Genomic DNA, 20,952 nt, shown 5'->3' on the forward strand with positions numbered 1-20,952 from the left:
GTGGCATGGGCCTGTAGTCCCAGCTACTTGGGAAGCTGAGGCAGGAGAATCGCTCGAACCCGGGAGGCAGAGGTTGTAGTGAGCCTTTGTGCCACTGCACTCTAGCCTGGCGACAGAGTGACATTCCATCTCACACACACACACAAAAATTAGCTGAGAGTGGTGGCATGCGCCTGTAGCCCCAACTACTCGGGAGGCTGAGACCAGGAGTTTGAGACCAGCCTGGGCAACATAAAGAGACCCAACCCCCAGGCCCCTCAGTTTTACAAAAAATTTTTAAAAATTAGCCAGGAGTGGTGGCGTCGCGTAGCCTGCAGCCCCAGCTACTCGTGAGGCTGAGGCGGGAGGATCGCTTGAACCCGGGAGTTCAAGGCTGCAACGAGCTATGATAGCGCCACTGCACTCCAGCCTGGGCGACAGAGCAAGACCCTGTTTTACACAGACAAACAACACAAACGAACAAAAGGTCACAGCGAACTTTGTTCAAAAGTCACATTAACACTCAGTCTTAACCCTGACTGGAAGCCCGGGCTTAGGACACAGGGCAGCTCTCCCTCAAAAGGGTGGTCTCCCAACAACACCCAGTCCACAAGTTGTTCCTCGCCCTCCCCAAACCGGTACAAGATATATTAGTCTCTGGGCAGCTCCAAAGGATTCTGGGAGCTACGGGAGGGACTAAGGGACAAATATGAAATGTCGGACAAATGAAATGTGCGCAACGGCTAGGTTTTGGATGATGAGCCAGTTGCTGAGCGACTTCTCAAATCTTCCAAGCGCCCCCAATACCTCTCCCACCCAGTAGGGCTGCGCTCTTTCAACCTTCCACGCCCCGCCTCTCCGCTGTCCTATCAGCAAATCATCGGGCCGGTGCCTGCCAGTCCGGGCCAATCCCAAACACATTTACTTTAAGCGGGAAAAGCTCAGAGAGCGAGGTTCGCTAACCGCCCCTTCCTCTGCTTGTCTCTGGGGGGTAACGGAGCCTGGAGTGGTCGCCCATTGGATGGGTATCGGGCCAATGGCGGGGTGCGAAGCGGGGGGCGGGCCTCACAGCGGGGCGGGGCGCGCCTGTGCCGTGTGCCTAGTCGCGAGCCCCAGGCAGGCCAGGTAACGGCCTCTGCCCCCGCCCCTCCCTCCCCGCTCCGGCCCCCCCCCCCCACCCGTAGACTGGCTTCAGGCAGCGCCCGGGCGGCGGAGGCGGCTGCGGAGACGGCGGGGTGCGGGCTGAGGGAGCCGGGCCTGGACGCCCCCCCTCACCTCCGTACCCCAGGAGCTGTGCCTAGTCCGGGAGAGGCTGGGGGGGCCCCATGGAGGTGAGACGTGGAGACACCTGCCCGCGCCCTCACCCCTCAGGCCTGAGGGAGGAAGGACTTGAGGTAACGGATGGGGAAGGGCAGGGTCCAGGGGGCGGCCAGGCTTGCAAGAGGCGACAAGGAGGAGAGGCTGAGGAGGGGACGCGTCCCCAGACGGGGCGGCAGAGGCGGGTCGTCGGTGGGGAGCCCGGACGGGGCGGGCGGGCGGGGGGCGCGGCGAGGGCTGACTGGACGGGCCGGACGGAGCCCGAGTCGCCGCGATTCCCGGGAGGCAGCCGTCGCGCTGAGGCGGTGGCCGGGGAGGGGCGCGCCTCGGGGTCGGCACTCAGGGGTCGCCGCGATTCCCGGGAGGCAGCCGTCGCGCTGAGGCGGTGGCCGGGGAGGGGCGCCCCTCGGGGTGGCACTCAGGGGGCCCGAGGGAAGAGTGAGAATCCCGAGGCTGGAAGCGCGGGCCCCCAAATTCGTGTCCTCTGAGAGGGTTCGGAATTGAGCCGAACGGCCTAGGTGGGACAGGTGTCGGGCCGTTTCAGCTCCGGCGTCACCCTCGTGACCACTTTCTGATATTTCCTGTTCCCGCGTGCTGCAGCCCAAAGTCGCGTTCCCTGGAGGTGCGAATCGCTGCTGGAACCTCGGCGCCGACGCCGGCAACAGGTTAACCGATGTCTTCGGCAGCGTGATGTTGGCTGGCTCCGCTTCCTTCTACGATTGCTACAAATCGCAGGTCCTTGAGTAAACTCCGCCCCTGTTAAACTCCGCCCCTGTTACACAATTTGTTCTCAAATTAATTTACTCGAGCCTCCGATTCACAGGGGTTTAGTGGCTCCACAGTTAAGGAAAAGAAAACCGGAGACAACCTTTTTTTCCTTTTTCTTTTTTCTTTTTTTTTTTTTTTGAGACAGGGTTTTGCTCTGCCTCCCAGGCTGGAGTGCAGTGGCGCCATCTCGGCTCACTGCAACCTTCGCCAGCCGGGCTGAAGCGATTCTTGTGCCTCAGCTTCCTGAGGCGCACGCCACCACGCCCGGCTGCACTTTTTTGTTTTGTTTTGTTTTGTTTTTTGAGATGGAGTTTTGCTCTTGTTGCCCAGACTGGAGTGCAGTGGCGTGATCTCGGCTCACCGCAACCTCCGCCTCCCGGGCTCAAGCTATTCTCCTGCCTCAGCCTCCCGAGTAGCTGGGATTGCGGGCATGCGCCACCACGCCTGGCTAATTTTGTATTTTTAGTAGAGACGGGGTTTCTCCATTTTGGTCAGGCTGGTCTCGAACTCCCGACTTGAGGTGATCCGCGCACCTTGGCCTCCCAAAGTGCTGGGATTACAGGCATGAGCCACCGCGTCAGGCCGTTTTGTTTTGTTTTTTGAGTCTCGTTCTGTTGCCCAGGCTGGAGTGCAGTGGCGCGATCTCGGATCACAGTAACCTCTGTCTCCCCGGTTCAAGCAGTTCTTCCATCTCAGCCTCCCGAGTAGCTGGGATTACAGGCACCTGCCATCATGCCCGGCTAATTTTTATGTTGTTTTTAGAGACAGGGTTTCCCCATATTCCCCGGGCTGGTCTCGAACTCCTGGGCTCCAGCCATGCTTCCGCCTCGGCCTCCCAAAGTGCTAGGATTTCAGACCACTGCGCCCAGCCCAGTAACAATCTTTTTTTTTTTTTTTTTTTCCTTTTTTGGGACGGAGTCTTGCTCTGTCACCCAGGCTGGAGTGCAGTGGCAGGATCTTGGCTCACTGCAAGCTCCACCTCCAGGGTTCACGCCATTCTCCTGCCTCAGCCTCCCAAGTAGCTGGGACTACAGGCACCCGGCATCACGCCCGGCTAATTTTTTGTATTTTTAGTAGACACGGGGTTTCACCGTAGACACGAGATTTAGCCAGTATGTCTTGATCTCCTGACCTCGTGATCCTCCCGCCTCGACCTCCCAAAGTGCTGGGATTACAGGTGTGAGCCACTGCGTCCAGCTACAATCGTTTAAATACAGTGTTTTCAGAATATATACTTTGCTTTGAAAACAAATTAAGGCCGGGCGGGGTGGCTCATGCCTGTAATCTCAGCACTTTGGGAGGCCAAGGCGGGTGGATCACCTGAGTTCGGGAGTTCAAGACCAGCCTGGCCAACATGGTGAAACCCCATCTCTACTAAAAATACAAAAATCAGCCGGGTGTGGTGGCAGGCACCTGTAATCCCAGCTGCTTGGGAGACTGAAGCGGCAGAATCTTGAACCAGGGAGGTGGAGGTTGCAGTGAGCCAAGATCATGCCACTGCACTCCAACCTGGGTGACAGAGCAAGACTCCCTCTCAAAAAAAAAAAAAAAAACAAGAAAACAAGGAATAAGATTTTTTATTGATTTGTTTCCATCTTGTCCTCAGCATAACATGAGGCCAGCAATGTAAGAAAATCCACTTATTTAGTAAGATCAAAATATATTTTTTTCCTTCAGGCATTTATTGCAAGTTGGTACAGACATATTTTTGATAATTTAAAGGTGAAAATTTCACTTTACTCCTTTATTTTCTGGTTTCAACAATGTCTTAAATTACATGCTACCACTTACCTCACCAATACATTTAGATTTATTAATCAAAGGAAATAAAGCTTGGGTAATGTAAGTAATTTTCATTTGAAATTATTTAACCAGGACATCAATGTTGATATTGTTGTACTTTGAATTATAACAATATCTAGAAATAAATTATTTTATTTAATCTACACTAAGAAACTTGTATATTATTATGCCACTGTACAGATTGAGAAACTGAGCCTCAGAGAGCTTGATTTGTGCCCTAAATGTCAAAGCTCAAGTGGAACCCAGACCATAGTTCCACTGCTCTCTGCAGTGTTTACATCCGGACTAAAATTTACTTGGATTTAATTTCAGTTCATTGTTTTAAGTATGTTAAGGATATAAGTGATACATTTTAAAGTTAATCCAGTTAATATGCCACTCAAATATTTGCATATTTCCTGGCCTCTGTTAACGAAAGGGATGCAGATATTTCAAGTATAATTATGTTTGAATCCACCACATTACTTTAGTTGTTTTAACCCAAGAATACAAAAGTTAAGTCAATCTTTTAAAATGATTTTTATTTGTAATATTCAAAATTTGCTTTAAAATGTAAAATGTACTTGAAAGAATACTCCCCAAATATTTTTAATTTCAAATACTGTTTACTCATTTGACATTACATAATCTGAAAATGTTCCTTTTGTTTAAGCAACTATTTCAAAAAGATGAACAATTATTTATGTCACTTTGGATACTTCACACAGTAAGAGTGGGCCTATGATGATAACTTTAGAACTCAAGGGATAAAATTAGGAAAGAAAGATAAAAAGCCTTTGTAAAAGTTTCTGCTAACCAACAAATTCTGGGAAGGTAGTTTTTAGTTTTAGCTCTCAGCAAAATGCCTTCTGTGTTTCCATTTCCTTAGCTTGAGAATAGTTGTAATATAAACTATACACAGAAAAATTATAATGTGTGGATTTTAAATAGAATCATAACCAGAACTTGAACAAATGGTTGTAAAATATTTTGAGATTCTTTAAGATGGATGATTGGAAGGTATTTCTTAATGTTCACATTTTGTTGGTATCGTATAACATGGTTGTATAGTTTAAATGTTTTTCAGTGATCATATCTATTAGGAACAAAAATTTAGAAATATTAACAGAATAAAAGCAATTAGAAAATACTTTTAGCCAGAATTATATCTTTTCTCTCACTTTCTCTCTTTTTCTCTTTTTCTATCTTTCTCTTCCTTCCTTCCTTCCTTCCTTCCTTTCTTTCCTTTCTTTCCTTTCTTTTTTGACAGAGTCTCTCTCTGTCGCCCAGGCTGGAGTACAGTGGCTCAATCTTGGCTCATTGCAACCTCCGCCTTTCGGGTTCAAGTGACTGTCCTGCCTCAGCCTCTAGAGTAGCTGGGATTACAGGCACCTGCCACCACGCCCAGCTAATTTTTGTATTTTTGTAGAAACGGGGTTTCACCATGTTGGTCAGGAGTTGAACTCCTGACCTCAGGTGATCCGCACACCTAGGCCTCCCAAAGTGCTGGGATTACGGGTGTGAGCCACTGCGCCCGGCCAGAATTATCTCTCTTCTGTATTTAGAAGAAAATACTATTTTCATTGTGTTTATGTCTGGGTATTTAAGTTATTGCATCTCAGTTTTTAATAGTTCCTTATCTGGAGAGTTAAAAATTTTGAATTTATACTTTCTGTCTTCTTTAAGGAAGCATTTTCTAGAATAAACAATGTATAAATTAGCTTAATCTTTTTTTGTTTGTTAAATTCACTTTCCCTACACGGTCCTTCAGGGTTTGAATCATTAAAATCTTAAAACCCAAGGCCTGGCAAAGTGACTCACACCTGTAATCCCAGCACTTTGGGAAGCCAAGGCAGGAGGATCACTTGAGGCCAGGAGTTTAAGACCAGCCTGGGCAACACAGCGAGACCCCATCTCTATTAACAGAAAAAAAAAAAAAAAAAAGAAACTTAACACCCAAACTTTTTGTTTACTCAAGTTCATTATAGAAGCATTCACCGAGGCTGCGTGCAATGGCTCACGCCTGTAAACCCAACACTTCGGAAGGCCCAAGGCAGGCAGATCACTTGAGGTCAGGATTCGAGAGCAGCCTGGCCAACATGGTGAAATCCTAAAACTCTACTGAAAATACAAAAATTAGCCAGACATGGTGGCAGGTGCCTGTAATTCCAGCTACTTGGGAGGCTAAGGCAGGAGAATCGCTTCAACCTGGGAGGCAGAGGTTGCAGTGAACCAAGATCTCGCCACTGTACTCCAGCCTGGGCGACAGAGTGAGACTCTTGTCTCCAAAAAACAAACAAACAAAAAAGATACTGTATAAAAGGCCCGGGACTAGAAGGAAGAAGACCTTGAATTTTGGTTTTAGATTTGTTACATATTGGCTGAGTGACTTGCAGCCTCAGTTTCCTTGTTTTTAAAGTAAGATCATACTCATGTCACAAGGTTTACTGAATATAATATATGTGAAATTTCTTTGAATAGTGTAAAATTCTATATAAATATACATTAACTTTTTTCAGAGATTGGGGACATTAAGACTGAATTTTATTTATTTATTTATTTTTGACACGGAGTCTTGCTCTGTCGCCCAGGCTGGAGTGCAGTGGCGCAATCTCGGCTCACTGCAAGCTTCCCCTCCCGGGTTCACACCATTCTCCTGCCTCAGCCTCCCAAGTAGCTGGGATTACAGGCTCCCACCACCACGCCTGGCTAATTTTTTGTATTTTTAGTAGAGACGGGGTTTAGCCAGGATGGTCTCATCTCCTGACCTCATGATCCGCCCACCTCAGCCTCCCAAAGTGCTGGGATTACAGGCGTGAGCCACCGCGCCTGGCCCCAAGACTGAATTTTATATATAATTTATTAAAAATAACATTGCTAGTATCCACATAATGCTTATCTATTCAAAGAATTACAAAAAAGTATAATAATTGTAAGTATTTTATGCCACGGACCAGCAACAAGGAGCCAGATCTGCCCAATGCCTGTTTTGTAAATAAAGTTTTATTGCAGTGCAGCCAAACCCATTTGTTTATTGTCTATGGTTGATTTAGTGCTGCAGCATTAGAGTTGAAGAGTTTTGACAGCAACCTTAATGGCCAGCTAAGCCTAAAATATTTACTATTTGGCCTTTTGCAGAAAAAGTTTGCCAATCCCTGGAATAAAGTAAGCTTAAGTCACTAAGTCTACATTTGAATGTAATTCTCCCAACTCTTACACCTGTGTTATTTCCCCTGCTTTCTTATTTTTCTAATATTCTATAACAAATGAAGTTTTGATGTATCTGATAAACATTTCTTAAAACTTTCAGAGTGAAGACAATGTAGACCTAAGGCAGACCTATACTCCATTTTCTTCAACAGAATATTCAAGTTCTGTAGATTCTTCACTTTTCTGTGCACCATGGTCTACTTACGGAGATGATATTAAACAACCTTCTAATTCTCAAATCAATATAAAGAACAGGTAAATTAATTCATTTCTCAGGGTAATTGAGGTAATTTTAAATTTAATTACATAGGAACTGAGGTTTATTTGCTCTCTGTTCCCTACATCAGCATTTTACTGTTGTGGCATTCTAGGTTTTTCATACTTTTAGGAAAGTGTAAACTGGGCAGTTATTTGTGTATAGTTTTTATGGTGTTTTGTTTTGTTGAGACACGGTCTCACTCTGTCACCCAGTCTGGAGGGCAGTGGCGAGATCATGACTCACTGCAACTTTGAACTCCTGGGCTCAAGCCATCCTCCTGCCTCAGCCTCCACAGTAGCTGGGACTACAGGTATGCACCACGGTGGTCAGCTAACTTTAAAAACTTTTGTTTCCTTTTCTTTTTAAGAAACGAGGTCTCACTTTGTTGCCTAGGCTGGTCTTGAACTCCTGGTCTCAAAGCATCCTCCCACCTTGGCCTCCCAAAGTGCTGGAATTATAGGCATGAGCCTCTGCCCAGCTAGGTTATTACTTTAAAAAATTCATTAGTGGGAACATTTAGTGCATAAATCTTAAGTTCTTCTTTCTAAAGATGACTTATATGAATGAGTTAAAACTTTTAGATGTTTTTGTCATCCAGTTCTAAATTTTCCATTTTTTTCCTTCACAACTACAGAACAAACAGGGTTTTATCAAACATAAGATATTTTAAATTATTTTTCTGTTCAATTCCACAAATAATAAGGGCCCCCTGTACATCAGATGCTTTTCTATGGGGGATACCAGAATTTAAACATGGCAAATATTATCCTTGCCTTTATAATCTTGATGATGATGATGATGATAATGACGATGACGACGATAACTAGGATATTATGGGAGCCTATTGCAAAGAGGAGCCCTAAGGGAGTGACATCTATCTTTAATTATGTATGGGAGCTATTTATAGCAGCTGATGCATCTTTAGTCTAATCAGGAAATAGTTATTTGTATTTATTAGAAAAGTGTTAAAAATTAAAATTCTTGGCAAATTCTCTAAATAATGATTTTATTAGAAAGTCCATATAATACATAATTCTACAAAAAACAAAAATATTTTTAAAGTTGATATATGCTATTGAAAAAATTCAAGCCTATTTCTTCTCAGCTTTTGGCTAAGATCAAGTGAAAAAATTCAAACTTTTCAGAAATATGTATCAAGAAAAGTGAAAGTCTATCTTAACCTTCTCCCCCACCACCCAATAACAGCTGCTAGCAATTTGGTATACATTACATTGAATTTTTTTTAGATATATACTAATACATAATTACACAAAAAAGCTTTTATATTGAACTTTTATGAGATAACACATGTAGTAGAAAAGGTATTGGACTTATAGGCAGACTATTTAGCAAGTATGAAGTAGTTTGGCAAGTCATATACCCTTGCAAAATACAAGTTTCTTAATATCTCAAATGATCATTCATTTATTCAACAGATAATAACAAAAGATTACTAATGCTTACCCTTCCAGTGTTATAAAGATCAATTAAATATGAGTGTTATGCAAATATAAGGTATTTTATTTCTAAAATACCCCAACACTATGAAATGTTGAAATATGAAAAAACAGGAAGTTACAATTTATTATAAAGCAACGTACAGGGCTGGGAGCAGTGGCTCACGCCTGTAATCCCAGCACTTTGGGAAGCCGAGGTGGGCAGATCACAAGGTCAGGAGTTCGAGACCAGCCTGACCAACATGGTGAAACCCTGTCTCTACTGAAAATACAAAAAAAATTAGCCAGGCGTGGTGGCACGCGCTTGTTGTAGTCCCAGCTACTTGGGAGGCTGAGACAGGAGAATTGCTTGAACCTGGGAGGCGGAGGTTGCAGTGAGCAGAGACTGCGCACTGCAGCCTGGGGAACAGAGTGACACTCCATCTCAAAAATAAATAAACAAACAAACAAACGTACAGGTTGAGCATCCCAATCTGAAAATCCAAAATCCAAACTGATCCAAAATCCAAAACTTTTTGCTGACATGATGCTCAAAACAAATATTCATTGGAGCATTTCAGATTTTGGATCAGGGCTGTTCAACCAAATATACAAATATACATTATATATTTGAAGTATAATGTATATTTCCAGAATCCAAGAAAAAAACCTGAAATCCAAAACACCTCTAATCCCAAGCATTTTGGATAAGGAATACTCAACCTGTATTACTTCTAGGAAGAAATTACCCAAAAACTGTAATAGGTAAAAGGTACCAATCTTCCATGTGCTTGTGGTTTTTACATTTTGTATTTAGTCAGTATCAGTTACTAGGTGGATTTCTGGGATATAAGGAACTCCATCCAGTCATGCTTTGCAAGGATTAAGGATGGCTCCCAAATCTGTTACATGTAAGGAACAACTGCAAAATTGCTATGGTGTCTAGGATGACCATATCACATTTCACTTTTTTATCCAGTATTTAGTATAGAGTCACAAAAATAGAGCATCAGGTTCATATGGTTTTCAAACTGCAAATGAGGAAGCTGAGCAGGTGTTGATGGAATGATATATAATAGGACAAGACTTGCTTTCAGGAGCAGCTATGATACCAATCATGTCTGTGACATCATAGATGAGAGATTTATATCTTGGTCACCTAAAATGAAAAGCATGTGTTGTGGAGAAATAAGAGGTAAGCATACACTGTAAGTTAGATATAGGATTTGAAATGAAGGAGAAATATTATTTGGAAAAGACATTTCCACATAAAATATTTATGTGGAAAAGAAAATATTCTTGAGTTCTAGTCTCTTCTTTATTTGAAATGATGGTGTAGATTCAGTCCAAATATTTTATAGATAAAAATGGTAAGGTAGGATAAGTCTGGAAAGAGTAATCAATATATTGTATTTCAGCACAAATTCATTTGTTTTTAGGATTCAAACAGAAAGAAATGACTATGGCAGTGAAACAGACTTATATGGACTTGTGTCTAACATTTTGGAAGAACAAGATAAGTCACAGCCATACTTTGCTGAAGGGTTAGTATATAATCTATATAGTATATAACAGGCTTTTAAACTAACATACACTAGATTACCGTTTATTAACTTTTATTTTTACTTAATAGTGGATCATCTGACACTAGATATCTTAATTCAAATATTGTTTCAAGGAGACTTGATTTTGCTGAAGTATTTGCTATACAATTGGAAGTTCAGTCTAAGGTTTTGTGTAAGGACTTTCATTGAAAAATTATTCTTGCATAATTCAGAGCTATTTCCCTTGAGTTCATGAATGAACTAAAGATTGGCTTAAAGAATATAAATTCAAGGGAGCTTTTATACATAGATCCCAAAGAATAAAACTCATTACTACTATGCAGAAATACATATGGATTTTATTCATGTGTTAGAAAATTTTTTAATGTTTTAATTGTTTTATTTGAGTGTGGAAGCCATATTACGCAAATATCCTACTTCATAAATAGGGAAGTATGTAGCACACATATAATCAATTAAAATATTTTAATTTCACAGAGTTTAAGCAAAACACATCTTTTTTCATTTAAAAAAAAAAAAACTGTGGTCAACAATGCTTTTATATAATAACCTAAGCAAAGGAAAAACTTATTTTCTGCTTACTATAGATAAATCATCTAAGACCATGAAGTCACATATTAGGCCTTAGTTATTGTCTCTTGGGAAAGTACAGTGAAGACATTAAAATGCATATTTGGCCGGGTGCGGTGGCTCAAGCCTGCAATCCCAGCACTTTGGGAGGCCGAGACGGGCGGATCACGAGGTCAGGAGATCGAGACCATCCTGGCTAACACGGTGAAACCCCGTCTCTACTAAAAAAAATACAAAAAAAACTAGCCGGGCGAGGTGGCGGGCGCCTGTAGTCCCAACTACTCGGGAGGCTGAGGCAGGAGAATGGCATAAACCTGAGAGGCGGAGCTTGCAGTGAGCTGAGATCTGGCCACTTGCACACCAGCCTGGGCGACAGAGCGAGACTCCGTCTCAAAAAAATTAAAAAAAATAATAAAAAAATAAAATGCATATTTATATAACATATAGCACATTTCATGTGATAGATAATTATCTGGAGCTAATGGTAGCTTATAAAGCAGAGTTGAAAGGGATTAGAGAATGGTGACATGGGGCAAGATAAATGTTTTTGAAGACCATTTCTCCCTCTTCCACTGAGGAAATAAAGTCTTTAAAACCTAAGTTGTAATTAAATATATTTATTTGTTCTAGGACCTGCTCCTCCAATTTAAAGTCAGTTTGGCCAATGAACACAAGCAGATTTGCAGATCACCATGACCTCTTAACAGAAACCAAAAGGCCAATAGATACAGCCATCTCTCAGCAAGCTTTTTATAGTGGTGAATCTATGTCAGCAATGGAAAAGCAATACCTGCATAACAGTAATCTCACACCACAACAAAAAATAGATGAACTTTATCATGGATTTACCGGTTTAGACCTTGAAGAACAATGGATGTACCCCTCACGAAGTGATCATTCTAACTGTCACAATATGCAGACAAATGATACAGTTAAGACAACATTCCAAGAATATCCATTTATCAAAAACTGTTTTACACCACAAACTGGTCTGTCTGACATCATGAAAGAATCAGGAGTTGATATTTACCCTTATGGAAGGGACAGAATATGTACTAAAGGTCTTGAAGCACCATTACAGCAAAAAAGGGCAGAGATGTTTCTTTCTCAATTTAATAGATACAATGAAAATGTAGATTATTGTAGATACCCAGAATATGTTCATCCTAATAAGGCTAAGCTTAATAAATGTTCAAATTTTAGTGTCCAAGATAGCAAAAAATTAGCCAATGGCACACCTGAAACACCAACTGTAGAAGCAGATACTTACACAAAGCTATTTCAGGTTAAACCAGCAAATCAGAAAAAAATGGAGGAGACAATCCCTGACCAGCAGAATTTCACATTTCCAAAAACTACTCCACATCTGACAGAGAAACAGTTTGCAAAGGAAGCAGCATTCACTGCTGATTTTGGCTTAACCTCAGAATATGGACTAAAACCTCACACAGCTTGTCCCGCTAATGATTTTGCTAACGTCACAGAAAAGCAACAGTTTGCTAAACCTGATCCCCCAAATTCTGAGTATTTTAAATCAGCGAATTTATTATCAAACTCAGCAACATCTTCAGGAGGTATCAGTTTAAACAGACCAACTTGGATGAATGTTCAAACAAAAAATAACACTCCTATTCCTTATCGAAATCAAGGTAACTTGATGAAATTAAATAGTCATTTAAGTGCAGCTTCAAAAGGTTCTAACCATTCTTCAGATTTCCCCCAACTATCATCCACAAACTTAACCCCAAATAGCAATTTATTTCAGAAGTATTGCCAAGAAAACCCTTCAGCATTTTCTAGTTTTGATTTTAGTTACAATGGTGCAGAAAGAATCCAATCTGTCAATCACATAGAAGGACTAACAAAGCCTGGAGAAGAAAATCTCTTTGAATTGGTTACAGATAAAAAAATAAAGCAGCCAAATGGATTTTGTGATAACTATTCAGCTCAGCAGTATGGGATAATTGAAAATGTAAACAAACATAATTTTCAAGCCAAGCCCCAGAGTGGACATTATGATCCTGAGGAAGGTTCAAAGCATTTAGATGGCTTATCACAAAATACATACCAAGATCTACTGGAGTCACAGGGTCATTCAAATAGCCACAGAACGAGAGGTGGAGACAGTATTAATAGCCGTGTGAATCGCACACAAGCGTCATGCTTTTCTAATAATTATATGATGGGAGACTTAAGGCATAATCAGGGTTTTCAACAACTTGGTTCAAATGGGTTTCCCCTAAGATCCACCCACCCATTTGGCCATTCAGTTGTTCCACTGTTGGATTCCTATGACTTATTTTCTTATGATGACTTAAGCCATTTGTACCCTTATTTTAATGATATGATGTATGGTGATAATTCTTTTTCTGGTCTCGTGCCAACTTTTGGATTTCAAAGACCAATTAAAACCCGTAGTGGACCAGCCAGTGAACTTCATATTCGTCTAGAAGAGTGCTATGAACAATGGAGAGCATTAGAAAAAGAGAGAAAAAAGGTAACACAAAGTTAACCATTTAGGAGTAACAGTATGTTCCTTTTGCCTGTCTTCATTCTGTTTACCTTAGTGTAGTTTAAGAGTACTTGCCTTATTTCTTTTTGCTTTATTTGTTGTTGTTTTAAAGAGACAGAGTCTCGCTCTGTTGCCCAGGCTGGAGTACAGTGGCACAATCATAGTTTACTGTAACCAAACTCCTGGCTCAAGCAATCCTTCCTCCTCAGCCTCCTGAGTAGCTAGTACTACAGGCACATGCCACCATGCCTAGGTAATTTTAATTTTTTGTAGACATTGGGTTTCACTATGTTCCCCACGGTGGTCTCAAACCCCTGGCCTCAAGCAATCCTCCCACCTTGATGTCCCAAGTGCTGGGATTACAGGTGTGAGCCACTGCACCCAGCCAACTTGCCTTATTTCTGAGCTGAATTCTATAATGTCCAGGATTTGCTATAAGTTCATGACTGTAAGGAATTAAGTGGGTTACTTAAAAACTAAAAATGGATGGGGTTGGCCAATGGGAAGCTTAAATAAATGAAGACGAAAAATGCTTGATATTTTAAAGTTATTGTTATTTTAAGTTGACTTGCCCTGAAGTAGATTTTTTTACCCCCTTAGTGGTTATAAGTTTATTTCTTTTAATTTTTTTAGTGTTAACCTGTTTGTATACTCAGGTATTCTATCTGTATTAAGATGATAGTTGGGCGCCGTGGCTCACGCCTGTAATCCCAACACTTTGGGAGGCCAAGGCGGGCGGATCACAAGGTCAGGAGTTGGAGACCAGCCTGGCCAACATGGTGAAACCCATTCTCTACTAAAAATACAAAAAATTAGCCAGGCATGGTAGCAGGCACCTTTAATCCCAGCTACTTGGGAGGCTGAGACAGGAGAATCACTTGAACCCGGGAAACGGAGGTTGCAGTGAGCTAAGACTGTGCCACTGCACTCCAGCCTGGGCAACAAAGCGAGACTCTCAAAAAAAAGATAGAAAAATACTGTGGTACTGTGGTTTACATTTGTTGCCTTTTGATACCAAAACAGAATTTTCATTTAAAGTGGTAATACTCTATTTATTAGGCTTATGAAAACTATTATTCATGGTCGAATCATATTTAGAAAATTCTAAAAAGTATATAATTTTTTAAAAGTATGTAATTTTTTACAGACTGAATTAGCCCTTGCCAAGAATTATCCTGGAAAAAAAGTATCCAGTACTAACAACACTCCAATTCCAAGGCTGACCTCCAACCCATCTAGAGTTGATCGCTTAATTGTGGATGAACTTCGAGAACAAGCCAGAGTAAGCTGTAAAAACAGATAACAGTGGATGGATATTTTGTTAAATTTTGTTAAAATTTCAGGCCAGGCATGGTGACTCACTCCTGTAGTCCCAGCACTTTGGGAGGCCAAGGCGGGCAGATCACCTGAGGTCAGGAGTTCAAGACCAGCCTGGCCATTACGGTGAAACCCCATCTCTACTAAAAATACAAAAATTAGCTGGGGGTGGTGGCATGTGCCTGTAGTCCCAGCTACTCGGGAGGCTGAGGCAGGAGAATCACTTAAACTCAGGAGGTGGAGGTTGCAGTGAGCCAAGATCACGCCACTGCACTCCAACCTGAGTGACAGAGCGAGACTTCATCTCAATAAATAAATAAATAAATAAAACTTCATCAAGTTTTAGAACTTTGAAGGGTTTTTAAATCACATTTACATCTAACTCTCTGAAATATATTTTTTCCATGTTTGTTCCTAGAACTATAATATTTAGGAAAGGGGCTGGGTGCAGTGGCTCACACCTGTAATACCAGCACTTTGGGAAGTGGAGGTGGGAGAATCACTTGAGCCCAGGAGTTTGAGACCATCCTAGGCAACATAGGGAGACCCTGTCTCTACTAAAAATTAAAAATTAGCTGGACATGGTGGCGCATGCTTGTGCTACTCAGGAGGCTGAAATGGGAGGATAGCTTGAGCCTGGGAGGTCAGGGCTACAGTGAGCCATAACCATACCATTGCATTCCAAGCTGGGCAACAGAGCAAGACCTTGTTTCAAAAAAAAAAAAAAAAAATAGGAAAGGGAAAATAGTCTCACTCAATCATTTAAAAAGTAATTTTCATAATTTAAATGGTTCTTCTTGAAGCTCAGATTGGCAGTGGAGCTAATCTTCAACTGAAATAATTTTTTTTTAAAGCAAAAACCATTTTGAGTATTATTTATGGAGAAAGTCTCATTTCTTTGTCACATTTGTTTTCTAGCTTGATGAGCAAGCTGTGCTTACGTAAGATGGTAACAGGGAATTATCATCTTTCCTTTTTTTTTTTTTTTTTCTTTTTGAGGCAGGGTCTCTTTGTCACCCAGGCTAGAGTACAGTGGCATTATCTACGCTCACTGTAGCCTTGACCTTCTGGGTTCACAAGATCCTCCTGCCTAAGCCCCCAAATAGCTGGGACTACAGATGCACACTACCACGCACAGCTAATTTTTGTATTTTTTATAGAGACAGGATTCGCCATGTTGCCCAGGTTGGTCTCAAACTTCTGAGCTCAAGCAATCCACCCGCCTCAGCCTCCCAAAGTGCTGGGATTACAGGTGTGAGCCACCACGCTCAGCCAACAAAATACTTTTGTTTTGGCAAAGCAGGATATTATTTCAAGTCAAATGTTGTAAGAATCCTCTCATTTTGTAATTTAATGATTATTCCTATTCTTTGTAATTTCAGAATTTTCTAAGCAACTTAGGGTAGGTAAACTTTTCCTTTTTTGACCTTCCTCTCTTAAAAACTTAGTTTTCCAAATAAAATTTGATAAAGATTCCTGGGGGAAAAATGCAGCCAAATGGATTACCTCTATGATTGAATAAAACCATTTTAGGAATTAGAACATGAGTCAAATTTGTAAATCTGTACAATGGAATTTATCTATGGTACGTTCAGAGCCTAACATGAGGTACAGCCAGATGTTAATAAAAACTTCAGTCTTTTATTATTTTAAAAAAAAAACTGTTCCAAATTAAAATTTCTTTATCTCAGTAATACATTTCTAGGAAATAAAGGATGACATACTGTGGATAGTGATATACTTTTCCCAGCTTTGCTTATGCTTCACATTAATTTAGAAGGATGTATTTATGCCTGTTATAATAATTTTATTTTCTCTACAAAAATTAGCTGGGCATGGTGGCATGTGCCTATAGTCCCAGCTACTCAGGAGTCTTAGGTGGGAGGATCACTTGAGCCTGGGAGGCAGAGATTGCAGTGAGATGAGATGATGCCACTGCATGCCAGCCTGGGACAGGGTGGGACCCTATCTCAAAAATATATATATATATTTTATTTATACTTAGCAGCATTATTTCAATAACAGAGGGTTTAAAAATTACTATTTTCTAGTTTGCTAGCTTTGTAGAATTTTGAAAAAAAATACTTTTTAAACTTTATTAAAAATCATCCTATGCAAACTTTTCTTTTTTTGAGATAGAGTCTCACTCTGACAAGATCCTGGCTCACTGCAACCTCTGCCTCCTGGGTTCAAGCGATTCTCCTGCCTTAGCTTCCTGAATAGTTGAGATTACAGGCATGCACCACCACACCCGACTAATTTTTTGTATTTTTAGTAGAGATAGGGTTTCACCGTGTTGGTCAGGCTGATCTCGAACTCCTGATCTCAAATGAGCCGCCCGCCTCAGCCTCCCCAAAGTGCTGGGATTACAGGTGTGAGCTACAGTGCCCAGCCCCAATCTGCACATTTCTTTACTCTTTATCATTTGCTCAAAATGATTGTCTTATTTAAAAATAATTAGTAGTTCCCTGGAGGTTTTTTTTGAGTGTTTTGTTTTCCCCTGAAGGATCTGGCTGATACACAGTTGAGAGGAAAATATTTAACATCCGGAATAGACTTATTACAAAGAAACTTAATACAAGTTTGAGGTTAGAGAAACATTAATTCCAGTGCCATTAGTTTCTTGAAAAGCCTTTTCCCCTTATATTCTCCAATCAGTGAATACCAAGTTCTAATATCAATTGTTAAATCATTTAACTCCCAAAGACAATTGTTGTATTTACTTGATCTTCAAACTGCAATTATTCAAAAAGTTATCTTTCCATACACTTTCCAAGTTTAGAATTTGAAACAAGTTAGGCATATGAAACATACTCCCTCTACTGACCTAATATATCAGTGCCTTTTTTTAAGTTTCATTATCCAGAGGATTGAGAAGCATCCTAATTTTCTTTAGCAGTTTTGACAGTTACAGGAGTCATTTTGTATTATTTTAATGTAAATTTAAATCAATATTTTCTGTATTATGGATTCCTTAAAGCTATCACTAGTCAGTATTACTATCTGAATATTTCTGATTTCCAAAAAGGGAACATTAGAGGCCCAGAAAAATTAAAGACTTATTGAGGTCAGGATTAATCAATCAAGTACTTCTCTTTTTAGCTCAAAACTTTTTCCATTAGATTACAATACTTCCTAACAATGCTGTTTGCAGGCTGGTCTCTTATTTGCCAAAAACAGTATCAGATCTTGTATTTGCACTGTTAATGACATGGTAATGTTTGAATATTTAACATTTTCATTGCTGCTTTTCAGTAATCAACTGCCACATATTTTTAGAATTAACATAGACAAGTAGATAGAAAACACTTTCCATTTTTGTTTCCCCAGCATGGTGTCAGGACACTAAGCATTCTTTGATTTATTGAATGAATATTATTGCTGTCATCTCTATTCTGCTTCACTGAAGATTTGTTTTTACTTAAGTTAAGGGCAGGACATGTCTTATCAAAATTTAAAATGCTTCCCTCAGGTTGTGACTTTACTAGGCAAAATGGAACGTCTTCGGAGTTCTCTTCTTCATGCCAATATCTCTACTGCTCTTGATAGACACTTGGAGTCTATTCACATTGTACAGTCACGTAGAAAGGATGAAATTGTTAATGCTTCCAATCGGCAAAGGCAAGGAGTTCCTAGATGCCAAGATGACAGAGGTACAAATATTGATGCATATTCTTGTGATAAGTCAGTGCAATAATTTAGGTATTGATAAAGTCAGATTCTGAGGTTGAAAGATTAGATTTCTAAAATTAACACTTATCTACAGAATAAATTGGTAAATAATCTCCACATTATTCACTCCAAAAGTATTTCCATTTTATTAATTTTGTCTATTATAACTGTTTTAAGATAGTCTGTGTTCTACTCAAGTCAGAAATAAAGTATCAATAATTTTAAATATTTTAATGATAAAGGACAGGACTTTGGTTCAATCAATAACCATCCTTTTTTTACAAAAATAACATTTGATCATTTAGTAGCAAAAGCACTGGGTTTTGTAAGATTTAACAGATATTTAAATGGCATTTAATATGAAATTATCCTGAATGTTTATTTTACAGATGTTTTTGCCCTTGCTTCAGCAATTAAAGAGATGTGTGTGGCTACTCGGAAAACACGCACTACTCTGTGGTGTGCACTGCAGATGACCTTGCCAAAAACAGCCAGTACAGCTGATGTGGTAAAGGCTTTACAAGATACAGTAAACTGTGAAGATAAAGTCCATGAAAGCATAAATAGTAGCAATCCAATGAACCAGAGAGGTGAAACAAACAAACATTAAGGAAATGACAGCAGAAAGAAGAATAAAAAGCTGATAAATATATCAAGACATGCTAAAAATTTTTTAATGAACTTGTCAAACTTTCAGTATGTTTTCTTTCAGATTTAAAGTTAATACCAATACCTTAATGAAGTCTAACTTCTATTTAAAAATCTTCTATTTGAAGTGAATCCGATATAGTTTTAAGTAAGCTCAAAGGTACAGCTGACTACTCAAGAGTTCTGAGTAGTCAGATAACAAGTTTAAGTAAATTAAATATTTCCTAACAGCTAAAATATGCTTAAACCCATTCTGCCATGCAGGTAAATGCAAATGTGAAATTCTTCTAGGAGATAAGTTTAATTTAGGTCTGTCTTAGTTAGGTATAATTCCAAATAATGAATCTAAGTGACTGTAACCCAATTATGGCTACAGCCTAGTAACCAAGACAAGTTTTGATTGTGATATAAAAGTGTTTTCCTTGCAAAACTGGATAATACCTGGGAAACAAAGGAAAGTATGGATAAACCCAATATTCATGTAAAAATTTAATATTTAAAATACTACCATATTTATAAATTTGAAATCTTAATGCCTAAGTATATGGAGGGAAATGCATCTGATTCTCCTAAATTAATGATAAAAGTGCCAGTGTAAAAACCATGCAAGTTACTGAATATAAAACCTATTCAGATCATTTGTATATATTCTTTAACTTTTAATTATATTATCAATTATTAAATGTTTCCAATTTTAAAGTTATTTAAATTGAATCACAAAACATTCCCTTTGTCTGGATCTTTTAGACTTGATACACAGTAACTGAAATAATGACTACTGTTTTAATACCCTTAGTTTGCTGCCTTTTATGAGGGTATCACGAAGTTCTAAAATGTATTTTTTAAAAGGTTAATCTCTAACTAGTTTAGCTTGCAATTGGTTAGTGTATATTTTGTGTAGTTGTGTTCATTAGTTTGCTTCTGTATTTTTTTAAAACTATTGAAAGCTTTTTCTGTTTCTCATCACTTAGTATCTTTGTATAGAACTTGAGTAATTTATTCATTAATATGAAATGTTGGTATTATGTGACTCAGAAGATCTTGGGTTTTAACATTTCTAGCATGAGTTAAACTATAATGTACTGATGAAATTTAATTGAAATATCCTTGACTAGAAACACTGATTTTTAAATGTTAGTGTTTTTCTTAGTTTTAGAAATTCTGGTATTAAAAAAAAAAGAGTGTAATCATACCACATAAATTTTCTTTAGATGATGTGCAGAAGAAACTGATTGAGAATGCAGGAGTAACTGTAGGGAGAAACATTTTGATCACTGATATGCCTTAGAACTACCCAAATGAATTACATTGAGGGTAGTCAAATAAAATAGATCATCTCACCACAGTCACTGCATAGAAAGTGGTTAAGTTTAACATAAGACATGTTGGATGTTATAAAAACAAATACTGTACTGAATTTAGTCTCAGGAAAAAAATAAATTACTTTGTTGAAAACATTTGGTTTCATTTTTCTAAATTTATATTAGTTTCTAACCTTAAGAGTCACTCATATCAGAAAGTTAAATGAATTTAAGAACTTACACTGTTTTAGATTTCACTATTAACACACAAGTAATAATGTTGGTTTATAAATCAATGCCATTCAGATATCCATGGATCTAACCTGATCTCTTTCAAAGATGAAATTTTTGCTCTATCTTTATGCTAATCCAGGTAAACCAGAATAAAAATTTTAGGGAAGCTTTTACATGATACTGGTCAGAAATGAAATACCAGTCCATTAATAAGAACCAAACACTTAACAAAAGTCTTTTAAATATTGTTAATCACATCACCCAATAGATAATTTTTAAATTAGTTGGTGTCCCTTTCAATGGCATATCCTCTAACAGATGGTTCTTATGTACTTGTATTTCTGAATTACAACCTATGAAAACATTGTACTTCTGAATTACA

The 20,952-nt window shown here is 39.4% G+C and overlaps 1 protein-coding gene across 2 annotated transcripts; it reads left to right on the plus strand.

Moving 5' to 3' along the window:
• Nucleotides 1–1,083: 1,083 nt before the first annotated feature.
• MEIOC (meiosis specific with coiled-coil domain) lies at nt 1,084–20,492 on the plus strand. Of its 2 annotated transcripts, none has more exons than XR_002518162.2 (8): nt 1,084–1,373; nt 1,897–2,031; nt 7,157–7,311; nt 10,191–10,295; nt 11,517–13,383; nt 14,546–14,680; nt 18,265–18,368; nt 18,777–18,895. XR_002518162.2 is itself a non-coding variant. In XM_003913176.4 (8 exons), exons 1-8 carry the CDS (start codon nt 1,305–1,307, stop codon nt 18,995–18,997), a joined length of 2,868 nt encoding a protein of 955 aa, XP_003913225.2. In that variant the 5' UTR covers nt 1,084–1,304; the 3' UTR covers nt 18,998–20,492. The 2 variants fall into 2 exon arrangements, 1 of the variants encoding a protein (XP_003913225.2); XM_003913176.4 differs by having other exon boundaries at nt 18,188–18,368; nt 18,777–20,492.
• Nucleotides 20,493–20,952: the final 460 nt, after the last annotated feature.

Source organism: Papio anubis, chromosome 17, assembly GCF_008728515.1.
Source record: "Papio anubis isolate 15944 chromosome 17, Panubis1.0, whole genome shotgun sequence".
Taxonomy (NCBI): domain Eukaryota; kingdom Metazoa; phylum Chordata; class Mammalia; order Primates; family Cercopithecidae; genus Papio; species Papio anubis.